The sequence below is a fragment of the Heteronotia binoei genome, chromosome 7, assembly GCF_032191835.1.
Source record: "Heteronotia binoei isolate CCM8104 ecotype False Entrance Well chromosome 7, APGP_CSIRO_Hbin_v1, whole genome shotgun sequence".
Taxonomy (NCBI): domain Eukaryota; kingdom Metazoa; phylum Chordata; class Lepidosauria; order Squamata; family Gekkonidae; genus Heteronotia; species Heteronotia binoei.
The window spans coordinates 99,955,113-99,968,722 of record NC_083229.1 but is presented as its reverse complement, the minus strand read 5'-3'; the positions used below and the strand labels follow the sequence as shown (position 1 = coordinate 99,968,722).

The window sequence follows — 13,610 nt, the reverse complement described above, 5'->3', positions numbered from 1 at the left end:
GCAGGGAACCCGCAGGGGACTCTCCCCTAAAAAGCCCTCAAGTCCCAAAAAGATTGGGCAAGAGGGTTCCTGTCTTTGGACTCCCCAAAAGGGCCGTTGCCAACAATGATGGGGAAAGCCCACTTAGCCACTTCCTCCACTATAATTGCTGTAGGAAAAGTGGCTCTGGCCAGAGGGGTGTTTGAGGGGGAGGCCCCAAAACTGCAGGGCAGCTTCAGGGGACTCCCCCACATGCAACCCCCCGGCCCAAAAAGACTGCACCCATCTGTGGGCACCCCAAAAGGAACACTGTTCCCAATGGTGAGAAAAAACTAATTAGAGCCACTTCCCCACTGTAATTATCGTGGGAAAAGTGACTCTGAGGAGCAGGGTTTTTTGAGAAGAGCTCCCCAAATTGCTGTGCAGCTTCAGGGCACTGTCCCACACAAAACCCACAAGGCAAAAAAAAAAAATTGGAGCAGGGGGTCCAATTCCTGGGGCACCAAAGCCAAACCTAACTTCACACCAGAGAATCTCTATAGGACCTAAATGCACTACATTCCTCTATCTACTCTATGAACCCTGCAGGCCTGGAACCAATATAAACCAGTTGCCAACGTCATTGCCACACAAAACACAATCTGCTCAAGGTCTGTTCTGCAGACCTGGCTGAAACAAATCCAGATGCCAGCTCTCCAGTCCTGCCCCAAACTATGCGGGGAGAGCTGGCCAAGCACAACAGGCATGCTGGTTCTGGGTCTCTCACTCAGATGCCAGCTTCCCTGCCACAGAACATGCAATCTACAGATGCCAGTTCTCCAGCCCTGCCCCAAACAATGTGGAGAGAGCTGGCCAAGCACAAAAAGCATGCTGGTTTTGGGTCTCTCACCCAGATGCCAGCTTCCCTTCCACAGAACATGCAATCTACAGATGCCAGCTCTCCAGCCCTACTCTAAACAACACAACTCTCAAACAAGAGAAGCAGTGGACCCCACCTAGCTCCACATCATTCTGTATCTGACACAAAGCAAGAAGCATTTACCTTGAGCCATGGATGGTTGGCTGGTCCAGGCTCTTTTACATTACCCAGGGTGCACCATGAGGAGGTGAGCCAGAGTTGCACGCCAAATGAGGAAGATCACTGGGAGGGCCTCAGATTGTGCGAGAGGAAGGGAACCATTCCTTCTCTCTCAGCTCAGTAGCAACACACCAGCTATCACTGTCCCATTAGGGGGACCTCAGCATTGGTATGGCTGCTGGCTGCCTGTCATCATCACTGGCACCTCCCTCTTTCTTCCTCCTGCCCCTGAAAAAAAAAACTGGGTTATCCTGGCTAGGCCTGTGGGTGCTGTCGGTTACAGTTGGGGGCTGCAATGGCCCTTTCAGTATTATTAGGCTTGTGTGGATGGAGACTGGGAAAATTTGGATCACTTTGCAGATTTTAAATCAGCATTCACTTTTGGTTTGGGGATGGATGAGGGGTGGGGGGGTGCACTGCCAATCAATTTGTGAGTGAGTTTTTGGGCTGTCTTTGGACTCTAGTCTATGTTTAGTGGGAGAGCGTTTTACAACCACCTTCCAAGTGCGGAACACTCTCAAAGTCTACATTCAGGGAGCCGAACAGAGGCAAGTTGACCTTCAGGAAGACCAACTGCTCAACTGTCCAGGGTTGCAGGTGATTGCGATGTGAGCAGACAATGTCGCCCATATGTGAAAAGACGTGCTTGCTCTGCACACTCATCCGTGGGCATGAGAGGAATGCCTTGGCCCCAGAGGAGAGGGCCGGCCACACTACCTCCTTCGTGACCCAGTAGTCCAAAGGAGACATTTCCTGCGACTTGTTGGGCTCCGAAAGATAGTCCCTCACCATCGCAGCACCTGTCTCTGCTCTCAGGGGCCTAATGCTTTCAGAGGGGCCAACAAGCCACCCAATGAGTGTCATCTTGGCACTCTTCTTGGCGTAAGTCGGGTGGGAAACACTGCCTAGCCGGGGAGGTTGGGGATGAACAGCAGTGGAAGTGGCAGATGAGCTGCTTACACCCCCCTCCTCCTCAGCTACCGGCACTGGGATGGCCCTGAGTCTGCAGCACTCAACCTTCTGGGAGAGCTCGTCTCACCAGCAATCGAGCTCATTGGCCCGCTCGATGATTGTGCCCTTAAGGCGTGGGTCTAACATGGTCACCATCATGTAGACCTTATCCTGGGTGAAAGTCTGAAAGCAGGTCTCAAGCCCTTCCTGCAGCCTAACAACCAGGGCGGGCACCGCTGGAAGAATGTCTACACGGCCTTGAGCTGGCACTAGAAACGAGGCCAGGTCCTCACGGGCATGTGGACCATGGGGACGACCAGTGTGATGCTCACTGTATCAGATGAGAGCATTTCTGTGTGGGTCTTGAAGGGCCCAAGATCCTCCACAGTCTGAGAAATGACCACCCAATCCTCTTGGGTGAGACGGTTCTCATCCCGAAAGACCCTCGTCTCAGAGACAAAGGCATCCAGGGCTGCTCTCTGCTCCACCATGTGCTCCAGCATGGCACAGGTGGAGTTCCAGCATGTGCTGACGTCACCGATCAGGTGGTGCCCTGGCACACCTGTCAGTGTCTGTTTCTCACACAGCAAATATGAGTTCGTATTGCTGCGTGAGAAGTGACTCGTGATGTGCCGACATTTCTGGAGCAGAAGTCAGTACTCATGGGTTGTGGCTAAATACCAATGATCCTGACTTTTCGTCTGGCCCAATGCATCCTTAACCACGAGGTGGAGAAGGTGGGCCATGCAAGGAAGGCGTTTTAGGCTCTGACGCTGGACAGCTGCCTTGATGTTGGAGCCACCATCAATCACCACGAAAGCCATTGCGATGTCCCTGCCTACCCAGCCCTCTAACTGCCGTGAGAGGATGGCTCCGAGAGTGTCTGCCGTGTGTGGCGCGTCGACTGCTTCAGCATGCAGCAAGGCCCAGTGATAGCCGGCCTGGCAGCCCTGACCCTGCCTACTGCTACTGCCACCCCCACCCTGCAGCTCACTGGGTTGCCACCAATGTGCAGTCAGGGAGAGATACCCCTCGAACGCATGTTGGGAACTCCAGATATCTGAGGTGAAATGAATAGTCCCCCTGGCAGCACAGGACAAATGCTCCTTCACCACAGATCTGGTCGCCCTGAAAACAGATGGCACAATGGTCCTGCTAATGGTGTTTCTAGCAGGAACTTTATACCAGGGCGCCAGGTACTCGAGCAACCCTAGCACCCCAGGATTCTCAACCACTGAAAATGGAAGCCCATGGGTGACCGACCTGTCAAGGTTCCAGCCGATCACCCTCCTGCCGTACCTGATTCCCCCTCTTGGCACACAGGTGCCACCCCCACCAAACATCTCAGGCAGAGATGCCTGGCATTTCTGCCCTGTCGTGGAACTCTCCTGGAGAGCTCTGGAGGTAGTCACAGTGGGACAGACCTCCTGGCTGGGTGATGTTGCCAACTTGGACACCCCAGCACCAGCCTGCTTCTCCGCCTTAAGAAGCACTGCCTGGTGGTGCTTCCGCAAATGGTTCCGCATTCTCCCCCCCCCCCCCGGAGTCAGGTGGGCAGGGTCCTGGATCCTAGTGTGCATCCTCTGTAAGTCAGAAATGCTTCCATACTTCAGAGGTGTACGGATGCCCAAGCTGACCAGCAGCTTGGGTGTCTGGAACCACCTCCTCTGAGGTGCTCAGAGCAGACACATCGTGTCTCGGGGTGGCAGGAGGGGCTGGCCACTGGGAGGAAGTGGGTGGAGATGGAGGCACCTTGTGTGTCTCCATTTCTTCCCCCTCCACCCCATACGGCCTCCCCTCCTGGCTATCCCCTGAAGGACTGCTGGTGGTGGAAGGAACCAAAGAAGGGGGCTGGTCCTCCTCAACCAGCTTCTCCTCCAGCTCCTGCACAACACTCTGCACCCTTCTTGGGGTGATCGTTTTGGACAGAAAACTGTCCCCAGAGCTCATCTCCAAGGAGGGCTGCTCTTGTTGCCCTTCCTCCGGCTTCTAAGGCCAAGCAAAATCAGCTGGATGATAGACTGCACAAGCAGCAGACTTATATAGTTAAACCAACCTCAGTTTTTATGAATTGTCAGTGCTGATTTTTGGGGGGTTGGGAACAGAAAGGAAGTTTAGCACAAAGGGATAATTTACTGAAGCTGTGCATCCTCATGTTCAACTTACTGTCTTTTCTGGTCCCATCCTGGGTTGGATCTAGATCAAATTTTCCATCTACAGAATGGAATTCTCCTGCCTCCCCTGCAACCTACTCATCTCCACCCTAAGTAATGACACTAAATGGGGCTACTGTGTGGAAGTGGCCATTTTAGTGGGATCCAGCCTATTAGCTTAAATAATCTCCATGACATGGCTTCTTCAGATTTGAAACTCCCATTGCCTTCCAAAAGGTACTTTTGCTCTTCAAAGACTGCATTAGTGATTTATATTGGTCTGGACAGAGGTTTCTACACTGCCTTCCATGAAAAAGTCCAAAATGTTTCCTAAATCCTGACTCCTTAAAACAGAGCTAATTAAAGCACAATTTTTACAAGTAATTGATTTACAAGGTCTGCACAATGGCGAAGTCAACATTTTATAGCACATAATTTTAAGGATGCCAGGTCCCCTCCCCCCCCCCCCCCCAGCCACCAGCAGGGAATGGAGGGTAGGGATGCCAGATCCACGCTTGGAAACTCCTGGAGATTTGAGAATTGAAACTAGGGAGGACAGGGACCTCAGAGGGGCACAATGCCATGAAGTCCACCCTCCACCCTCCTTTTTTCTCTGGAGGAACTGACGTCTGGAAGAAATGAGTCGTAATTCCAGGAGATTCCCATGTCCTGCATGGAGGCTGGCATCCCTACTCCTCCAGCTAATATTGATGAAACTGGGCACTTTGGAAGCCATTTTAACTGTAAATGAACAGAGAAATATTGAAAAGAGGTAGCACAAAAGGTTGCTGAGCATATAAAAATCATTCAGAAAACCCAGAAAGGAACCAAACTGCATCTAGTCTAACCTCCTGCTGCAGCATAAGGAAAATAAACAGAAGAATGCTGGGCACAGATACAAGAGGAGGTTATATGAAGAAAAAATTCCACATACTAGGAAACCTCTAAACTTGTGTGATTCTGGATTCATAGAGTTACAGCTAACTAACTACCTGTGATCCTGGACTCTTTGTTTATTTTTGGAGTATGGCCAAAGTCAGAAGAATAATGATGTTCTCTGAGCTTCTGCTAATTTTTAAAGAGAGAACAATGCAATATTAAGCAGTCATAACCTTGTCAGACTTAAGAGGACTGTGGAGGGTGTAACTCTGCAGCAAAACACAATGATTAATGGTTCTGAATCAGGGAAGTGTTTGTAAGTGCTCTTACCAGCTCTATTGCCACCATCTATCCCTTTTGACACTGCAAGTGCCCCTTCACAACAGTTATTCATTCATTATTGCACTGCCAGTTGTACTGCTCAGAGCACTTTGCTTTTTCTTGTACATTTGTGGGTTGGTGGGTTAGGGACAGAGCCACATCTCTATCAGATCCGTCCAGAAGCAGACTGGCAGAAATCTTCAGTATTGCAGAAAATTCCCGGCATAGGATTTGCTTCTGCTACTTTTAGGAAGGTGATAATTCATCAGAAAGTACTAAAAACCCAGAAAGGGATTGGGTAGGAACCAACCAGCTTTTCCATTGGTGAAAGAGGAAGAGTTGTCTTCAGTTACCAAACAAACTGTGCTAGGGACTTACATGGGCAAAAGTCACATGGGAGATAAGCTGCTATGAATCTCAATAAGAAAGTTGGTCTATCAATAAATAAATAGATGGGGGTGTAGTAAGGTGGAAGCTGGATCCAAATTATTCTGTGAATACGCACATTTGTGAAGGTTAGTTAACAACCCCATGAACTCGGCAGCCACTGATTTCAGCCACACACAAACAAGCTATCACAGGTATAACTGTAGATATTACTTCTTTTTTTGTTGTTCTGGGTTTTTGATTGCAATTTCTATGGCATGTCCAGCAACGCTGAAGAATGCTTGATCAGTTCATTAGAAACGATATGGTCAAGACTAGTAATTTGAACAAGAAAATTATAGAAATACTAGCACATCTTCTTTATGTGGCATTTCCTTAGAATAAACTCAGGCTATTTTTAAAAAACTGATTAAATAAAATATTACCTAAAGGAAAACAATGTTTTGTCAGTGCGATAATTATTTTAGCCCTCTATTAATTAAACACTGCTAATATGCATCCTTTATCATATTAATGGGGCTTGTGTACAGTTTTAACAAAAGGTCTATTTAAATGACGGGAGGATGGAAATCTGTAATGGACCACAGACTGATTCATAGTCTATAGAAACAATTAATACTTATTTCCATCAACAGGACAGCACAATTACATATGACACACATATACTGTATTGATTAGGTATGCTCATATTAACATAATGCAATTTCTTTTTTTTCCATAGGGAGGATCCGGTTCCCGACCTGGTTCTAGGTCTGGTTCTCCCGTTGCTAGGCGCTGAAGCTCCAAGATACCATTGAAGTACTACGTTCTCTGCTTCATAACAAAGCTGTCTTAAAGATTTAATAACCAATTGCAGAATTCCCTAGATAGAAACACAATCTATTTGTTAATGACAGTTGAGTTGTGTATGCCATAGGAATATAAAAAAATTCTATTGGCAAATGCTGACCAAAAGTTGAACAAAAGCAAAACAACCCTCACCCCCAACTTGCAATGTAGTTTTTACTTGCTGGCAGCAATATTTTACAGGAAGTAATGGAATACCCAGTTTTACTCAGTTTTCTTCAAGGTGTTCCCAAAGAATATAGGACTTTAGATTTCTGAGTGCGTACCACATTAAGTCCCTGACAGATTTTCAGTTTCCCCCCCCCTACTAAACCCTAAGTAACAACCTAAAATGCAATTGTCTACAGTTTTGAGCACTGCCATTAACAAGCCATCAAAACCCTTGCTGTAACCCAACAACGAACAAATAAAAAACATGTGCAGAAGTTGTAAGGACTGTTTATCCACACTTTTCATTTGATTTGGTTTTGGTCATTTGTTGTTTTTCTTAGTACCCCCATATTTCACTTTTTTTTTTTAATTTTCCTAACAGGATTAGCAGTCATAGAAAGGTTTATTAAATTGGGAGTTCAAGGTATGTGAGATGTGGAAGAAGGCAGCTGTTACTGTTTCACTGAGACAGAGCAATGTTCCTAAGGAATTATGTACATTCTAAGGACATGCTTTGTGCTTGACCAACTGCTCGTCACACCCAACACATTAGGAAATGAGTGGCTTGGAGGGAGAAAAGAGGATATCAAATCTGAATTAGACTAGCTTTACAACAGAAAATGAGGGATAATTCCCAAGAAGCAAAAACCTAGATTTACACAGATGGATAATGGGATGTCCCTGCAGCCCCACATAGGCACTTGCTGCAAAAATTCTTTTTTGTGGCTAAATTCTTTTTAAAAGTCTAATTTCTGAATGAGAGAAAGCCCTTTGGGGAGGAAATTTCAGAAAGTACTGCACACCTTAAGTTAGCATTTCCTGCTGTCATTAGTGCGGCAAGTTTAAGTACGCAGTGCATCAGAGTAGATGACACTTTACATGTAACATGGTAGGTATATATTAATACTAATGAAGTAGAGCTAGGCATTAACAGTGTACTAAGGTATACACATGTGGAAATGGGTCTCCCAAACCACATAAAAAATGCTCTTCTGAATTGCACTGTTTTATAATCTTCAACCTATTCTATCACTCAGTGACCTCCCTTTACTTATTCAGTGTTTTATTTGAGCTTCTATTTTGTAGACAATATATTTAAAACTAAGTTGGTGCCTACCCTTAGCTAATGCATATCATGAGTTATCAATATTAATGCCAACTGATACATAGATGTTGTTAGTGATAGATCTACCTTAGGTTTCAGACAACATTCTTAATATGCAGCAATGAATGACGAGAGGGTAGAAAAACACAGACACTAAACGAAACAGAACACCAAAACTGTTAAGCACAGACACCTATTACGTCTTTTAAGCTATGTTGTTGGCTATGTGTATTTTTCTATGTGTAGCCTCATCCCATTGTGTATTCCACAACTTAATAGTAAGTTTCACTTAAGTGTATTGTTCTTAAAAGTGTATGAATACAACTCCTAAAAAAATCATTATTGAAATAAAATACTCAACTTTTAATGAGATTTGGAGGATTTAATTTTTTAAAGCAATGTGTGCTTCAAGATGGATCATGCAAATCAATAGAACCAAAATGTTACCCACCCCAGTTCAACATCCGAATCAGATTGTCAATGTTTTGCATGAAGCCTCTGCATAATATTAGAAAGGAAGTAGAAGACACACATTAGAGAAAAGATGCCCCCCCAATCTTTACTTGTTATAGAAAGTTTTGCACCTCTTTGAATACAGAATGACATCCTCAACAAAATTATTTGGATGCAAATATATTTAGAATTGACTTATAAATGTCAATTGTCAGGGCCCTCAAATGACACACTGCAAATATACCTAAATGCAAATTATTTGTATCCTGCATTCAAAGTCTACAGGGTGCTCAAAATAAATTCAAGGAGTTTATTTCATACAAAAAGCTTGTATCTTCTAAGAAAAACATCATCAGCTTTCCTAAGAGGAAAACCATGATCCATATCTCTGTATTGAAAAGTAAAATGGGTGGGCCTGGGGCAAAAATAGGCCACCCACAGGCAAGTTAGGGGGTCTGTATATACCAGGTCAACTGCCCAGGTCTTTTCCTCCATCTGCTATTCAAAAAAAGATTTCTTAAAATTTGTTTATAGTGCAATCGCAAGCAGAGTTACACACTTCTAAATTAATTGGCCTCAATGGGCCCAGAAGAATATCATATACTAAGGATTGCACTATTTAGTCTCTCAATGCACACTATGGTCTCATTTCTACTAAGTTATGCTTAGACTGTACCACTTCAGAGACTGCTGGTGGAAGATCATGGTCGCATGCTGCTCTGCAAGCACACACACACACGCCTAGGTTTCCCCATGACACATTTGTTTCTATGTACATGGAAGAGTTTTATATGGAGGAGCATTCAGTCAAGCAGTCTTCCCCTTTCAGTCTGAAATTACATGATCAGGATATAGCACCCATCTATAGCTGTCACTTTTATCTTGTCCTGTCTTCAAGAAGTTTGGGGCGATGTGTATGGAATGATAACCCCTTGCCTACCACCACCCTACAACCTCTCTTTATCAGGTTATGGCTTATATGTAGTTCAGGACATCACACTTGCCACCAGGGCTTTTTTTTTTTTTTTAGAAATGAACTCATTTGCATATTAGGACACACCCCCTTATGTCACCATTGTTTCATGCAGGGCTTTTTGTGGGAAAAGCCCAGCAGGATCTCATCTGCATCTTAGGCCACACACCCCGATGCCAAGCCAGCCGGAACCGCGTTCCTGCTCAAAAAAAGCCCTGCTTTCCACCCTTCTTGTCTCTTTTTAAATCTGTAGAGAGTTACGGCCATCTGATACCTCAGGTCCTCTCTCTCACACTCAGAGACATCCACAGCCAGGGCAGCCCAATCTCCTTTAATAATTTCCCCTCACTTACATAGAACTATTGGGGCTGGGGCTCAAACATTGTTCCAGTCACTCTGCACCCCCATTCACTCGTATCCTATATGTGCAGAGACAGAAATATTGAATTGTGTGTGTGTGTTTCTTTCCCTTAGGCACACAGTCCACAGGGTTAATCAAAACATGAAACTTATATGTATAAGAACAAAACATTGAGGAAAGTAACATGTAAGAAACAATGTTTAACTTCTGAACTTTTGTACTAAGGCCCTATACTTACAATTGGGATCCTTTAGTTACAAATTTATTACTTTCAGCCTATTCCAAGCAGTTCTTCTATACAGTAAGAAAGAAAACTTTCTTTTCACCTCAACACTTAAGTTGTCTTCTTGTCTGCTGCTAACCCTCAAAGTGTCGTTTTTTCAGCTCCTGTTTTCCAAGTCTCTCCCTCTCAATGTTCTGTCAGCTCTGATTAGTTGTTATTGCAGAAAGACACACACTTGTAAGCACTCCATCTCTAACCTATCTGTACTGCAGACACAAACCTTTCAATTATATCAAATCACAATACGTGTACCTTCTTAACACAATGTGAAAGGTTTATAATCTTTCAGACTAGCTACTGTGCAGGGTGAAACTGAATTATCTTAAAATGCTATGAAACTTTAATCCATAATGACCTACTGGAGTGAAGGTGGATAATGAACAACACATTCCAATTTGCAGTAACACCTCTATGCTTAAGTTAATATGTGAACTCACCACAAGACTGGCTATCCTAACAAACTGGATATAAGAGGGTCAAGAATTGCCAGTGTTCCTAAAAAATGTATTTTATGTCAAAATACCACCATGTACAATACCACATTGACACAAACTCTATTTGCTTCAAATAACTTGTGTTACTTGTGCTTCAGCAGACAAGTAATTATTTTAAAGGGTATTTAGCACTTCTTCATACATGAGTATATTGGAAGAAAACATCACCTTTCCCATATTAATTTCTTCTCACAGCAGTACCAGACTTGAATTTAAGTGCAAACTCAGGAAACTATAGTTTAAGGGCCTCAAATAACGAGGAAACCCAAAACACACCCAGAGTTTGTAAAGGTTGGCATTGTCATTGTATATAACAAATTTAAAAATTCAAATTTGGAAACCATGTTACATTTCCTCTTTTCCCATTAATATAAGATTTGGTTTACACATGCAGGAGAATGAAGGGCTAAAATGTTATGAAAGTTATATGCTCCACTGCACAGTGCATCTACACTGAGTAGATTCCAGTACCGATGCACCTTCACATAATAAGATAACATAAATGAAGGATTCATTGGTTTGCTCTCCTGTGTTAAAACTCATTCCAATAGAAATCTAGCACAACAAACCAAAAACAGGATGGTAGCTTTCCTCCTGTGTATTAGTTTTGACTTGCATGGAGGTTTGTATGTGAAGGTGTAATATTGAGAGAGCTGCAGGAAAGCAAAACAAACAACCAAGACACGCATACCACTGGGGGAAAAAAACTGTTTCTTTGATATTTTCATCAAGTCTACTGTGTGGTCACTTACAGCATATACCGGTAATCCCTTCCTAATATGTTGTGAATACTGTATGGCACCCTGGGCCAAGAATTGTTCTCACTAAGAACTAGAAGACTAAGTGGTCCAAAAGTCTCAATTATTAAAAGAAAAGTATTTTTAAAAGAAAAAGTCTGTATAGTGTGAAATTTAATTCCCTAGTTTCTGGGTCTGGGAATAGGATGACATTATGGGAAGCAGGCATCATTTTACAGTGTGAATTACTGAAATTATTATAAGCTGTTGCTGCAGAAATCAGTGGGGGAGAGGAAGACAGAAACAGGAAGGAAGGAAGGAAGGAAGGAAGGAAGGAAGGAACGAACGAAGGAACGAAGGAACGAAGGAACGAAGGAAGGAAGGAAGGAAGGAAGGAAGGAAGGAAGGAACGAAGGAAGGAACGAAGGAAGGAAGGAACGAAGGAACGAAGGAAGGAAGGCTGAAGAAGCACAAATGGGGCTGACACATGATTGCACTTACCTGTAATCAAAGTTTATCAAGTGTTCTTCTGTTCAGGCCTACCTGGGAACTGCACATGTGCAGGCTTACTGTGGATATTCTAAAGCTCCTGTCAGTGTAAGGTGCTCTCCCACCCTTTGTAGTGGTTTCCTGCACAAGGCACCTACAAAATGCCGCCTTCTCTCAGTCCTTTGAGCCTACTACTAGAGGGAGTACATCCAATGGAAGGCCAAAGGGCTCACAGAGGGGATGGAGGGAGGGATGTGTGCCTGCACAAGACAACACTCAATGAACATAAATTACAGGTAAATGCAACCATGTTCTCATCATTGTATCTTCTGTTCAGTTTCAGAAGATTGTTGAGCTAATTTACTGGGGAGGAAGGAGTGAAATTCTTAACATAAAATATTATGTAGGACTGTTTTGCCTACAGCTGAAGCACTTCTGGAGTCCACATTGTTCATGTAATGCTTAATGAACATTAAAGAAGCTATTCACGTTCTGCCTTGCGAGGGACCTCCATATCTGAAGACAATGAAGAGGTCTGATATCTAGTAGAGTGAGGCAAAACCTAAAAAGGACAGGCTTCCTTGTGGCATTTATGAATGAGGAAACAGTCAATTATAAAATGGGTCCCTGAAAATATGTTTTTTGTCTTGTCTAAATTGGCATTTCCTATATAAGTAAAACATCTAAAGAATATAACTCCTTTTCTTTATCAACCTTTGAATAAGAAAAAAAAATATAGATGAAATGTAATGTCTTAGTTGAGGAAGAGACTAGAAGAAAAGGTAGGCTGAGGAATAGTACAACTATTTGTCCTGAAATAGGAATGCCAGTTCCTAGGGGTGGGAGGGGTGTGTGTGCAGGGAATCCCGATTTTGTGGTCTTCAGCCCACTATTGGCAAACTGGCCAGCAGAGGCAGGCCCCACACCCAAGCACAACCACCAGGCATTCACCCCTCTCCTGCAAGAAAAAAGAAAAGAGAGGGTGTTGTGTTCACCTGCCCTGAAGTTTGCCACTTGCAGGGCAGATGTCTGCTCTTTTGAAGTAGGGGCTGTTGGCTTTTGCCCTGCAAGTTTCCCTTGATATAGTTGGGAAAAGTGGTGTGTGCGGGTGTGTGTGCTGTGTCCAGGATGTGATGATGTCACTCTGCATAACATCATCATGTCGGGGATGGTCATGCCCCTCCTGGAACACCCCCAAATCCCCCTGCTGGGGAGAAGATTGGTCCTGGTAACCCTATCATGAAATCTGAGGAAAGGAGGTTCTGATCTGAGGGCTTGAATCTAGCACACTGCCTGAGAGGTGTTAGCTACCAAGGAGGCAGTCTTTGTTGAGAGGAATTGCAGGGTACAGGAGGAGGCCTGAATTGGTTTAGACATGAGTTTTGAGAGGACTAATAATAAAAAATTCCATTGTGGACTGGGGGCAACGGAGGGTAGATAAAGGTTGACCAATCCTTTGGGGAAGGACTTAGATTCAGTTTGTAGGTTCTAATTGGTATCTCTGAACTTTCTGGGAGAAGATCACTTTAAAGATTAGGTGAACATGGCAGTAAACCTTAGTGTGGCAATCTTGGTGTAGATCTGCAGCTCAGAGGAAAGAATAAATTCCATTCCTGGCCCTGTGGGCTAGATTCGGTCAACTAACAATGCCTGTCAATAAAGGGTGATGAGGATGAGGCCAGTGTCCCATCCTGTAACATTTTGCTGAGAGTTTGAGCAATTAAGGAAAGAAGAAAAGCAGAGAAAGGGGCAGACATCCCCAAGGGATGAGGGGTCCTCTTTGTCCTTGGACATTGTTTTGTAATTTATATTGAGGGAAGTGGTAAATAGATCTACCAAAAGACTTTCCCATTCTGAGAACAGATGGAAGAGGAATCCGTCAGATATAGACCATTCATAGTTCTCTTGGGATTAATAAAGTGTCCACTAACGTATTGTCCCTTCCTGCACCACCTTGTGGTCCATGGCCCA

The 13,610-nt window shown here is 44.2% G+C and overlaps 1 protein-coding gene across 3 annotated transcripts in view; it reads left to right on the top strand.

The window, feature by feature from the left end:
* Positions 1 to 8,219, top strand: part of MBP (myelin basic protein) — a 194,150-nt gene extending 185,931 nt beyond the window's left edge. For all 3 annotated transcript variants that reach the window (XM_060244092.1, XM_060244091.1, XM_060244094.1), the window contains one exon: positions 6,470 to 8,219. In XM_060244092.1, the coding sequence (XP_060100075.1) occupies positions 6,470 to 6,526 (57 nt within the window). In that variant the 3' untranslated portion in view covers positions 6,527 to 8,219. The remainder of the gene's footprint in view (positions 1 to 6,469) is intronic.
* The last annotated feature ends 5,391 nt before the right edge of the window (positions 8,220 to 13,610 follow it).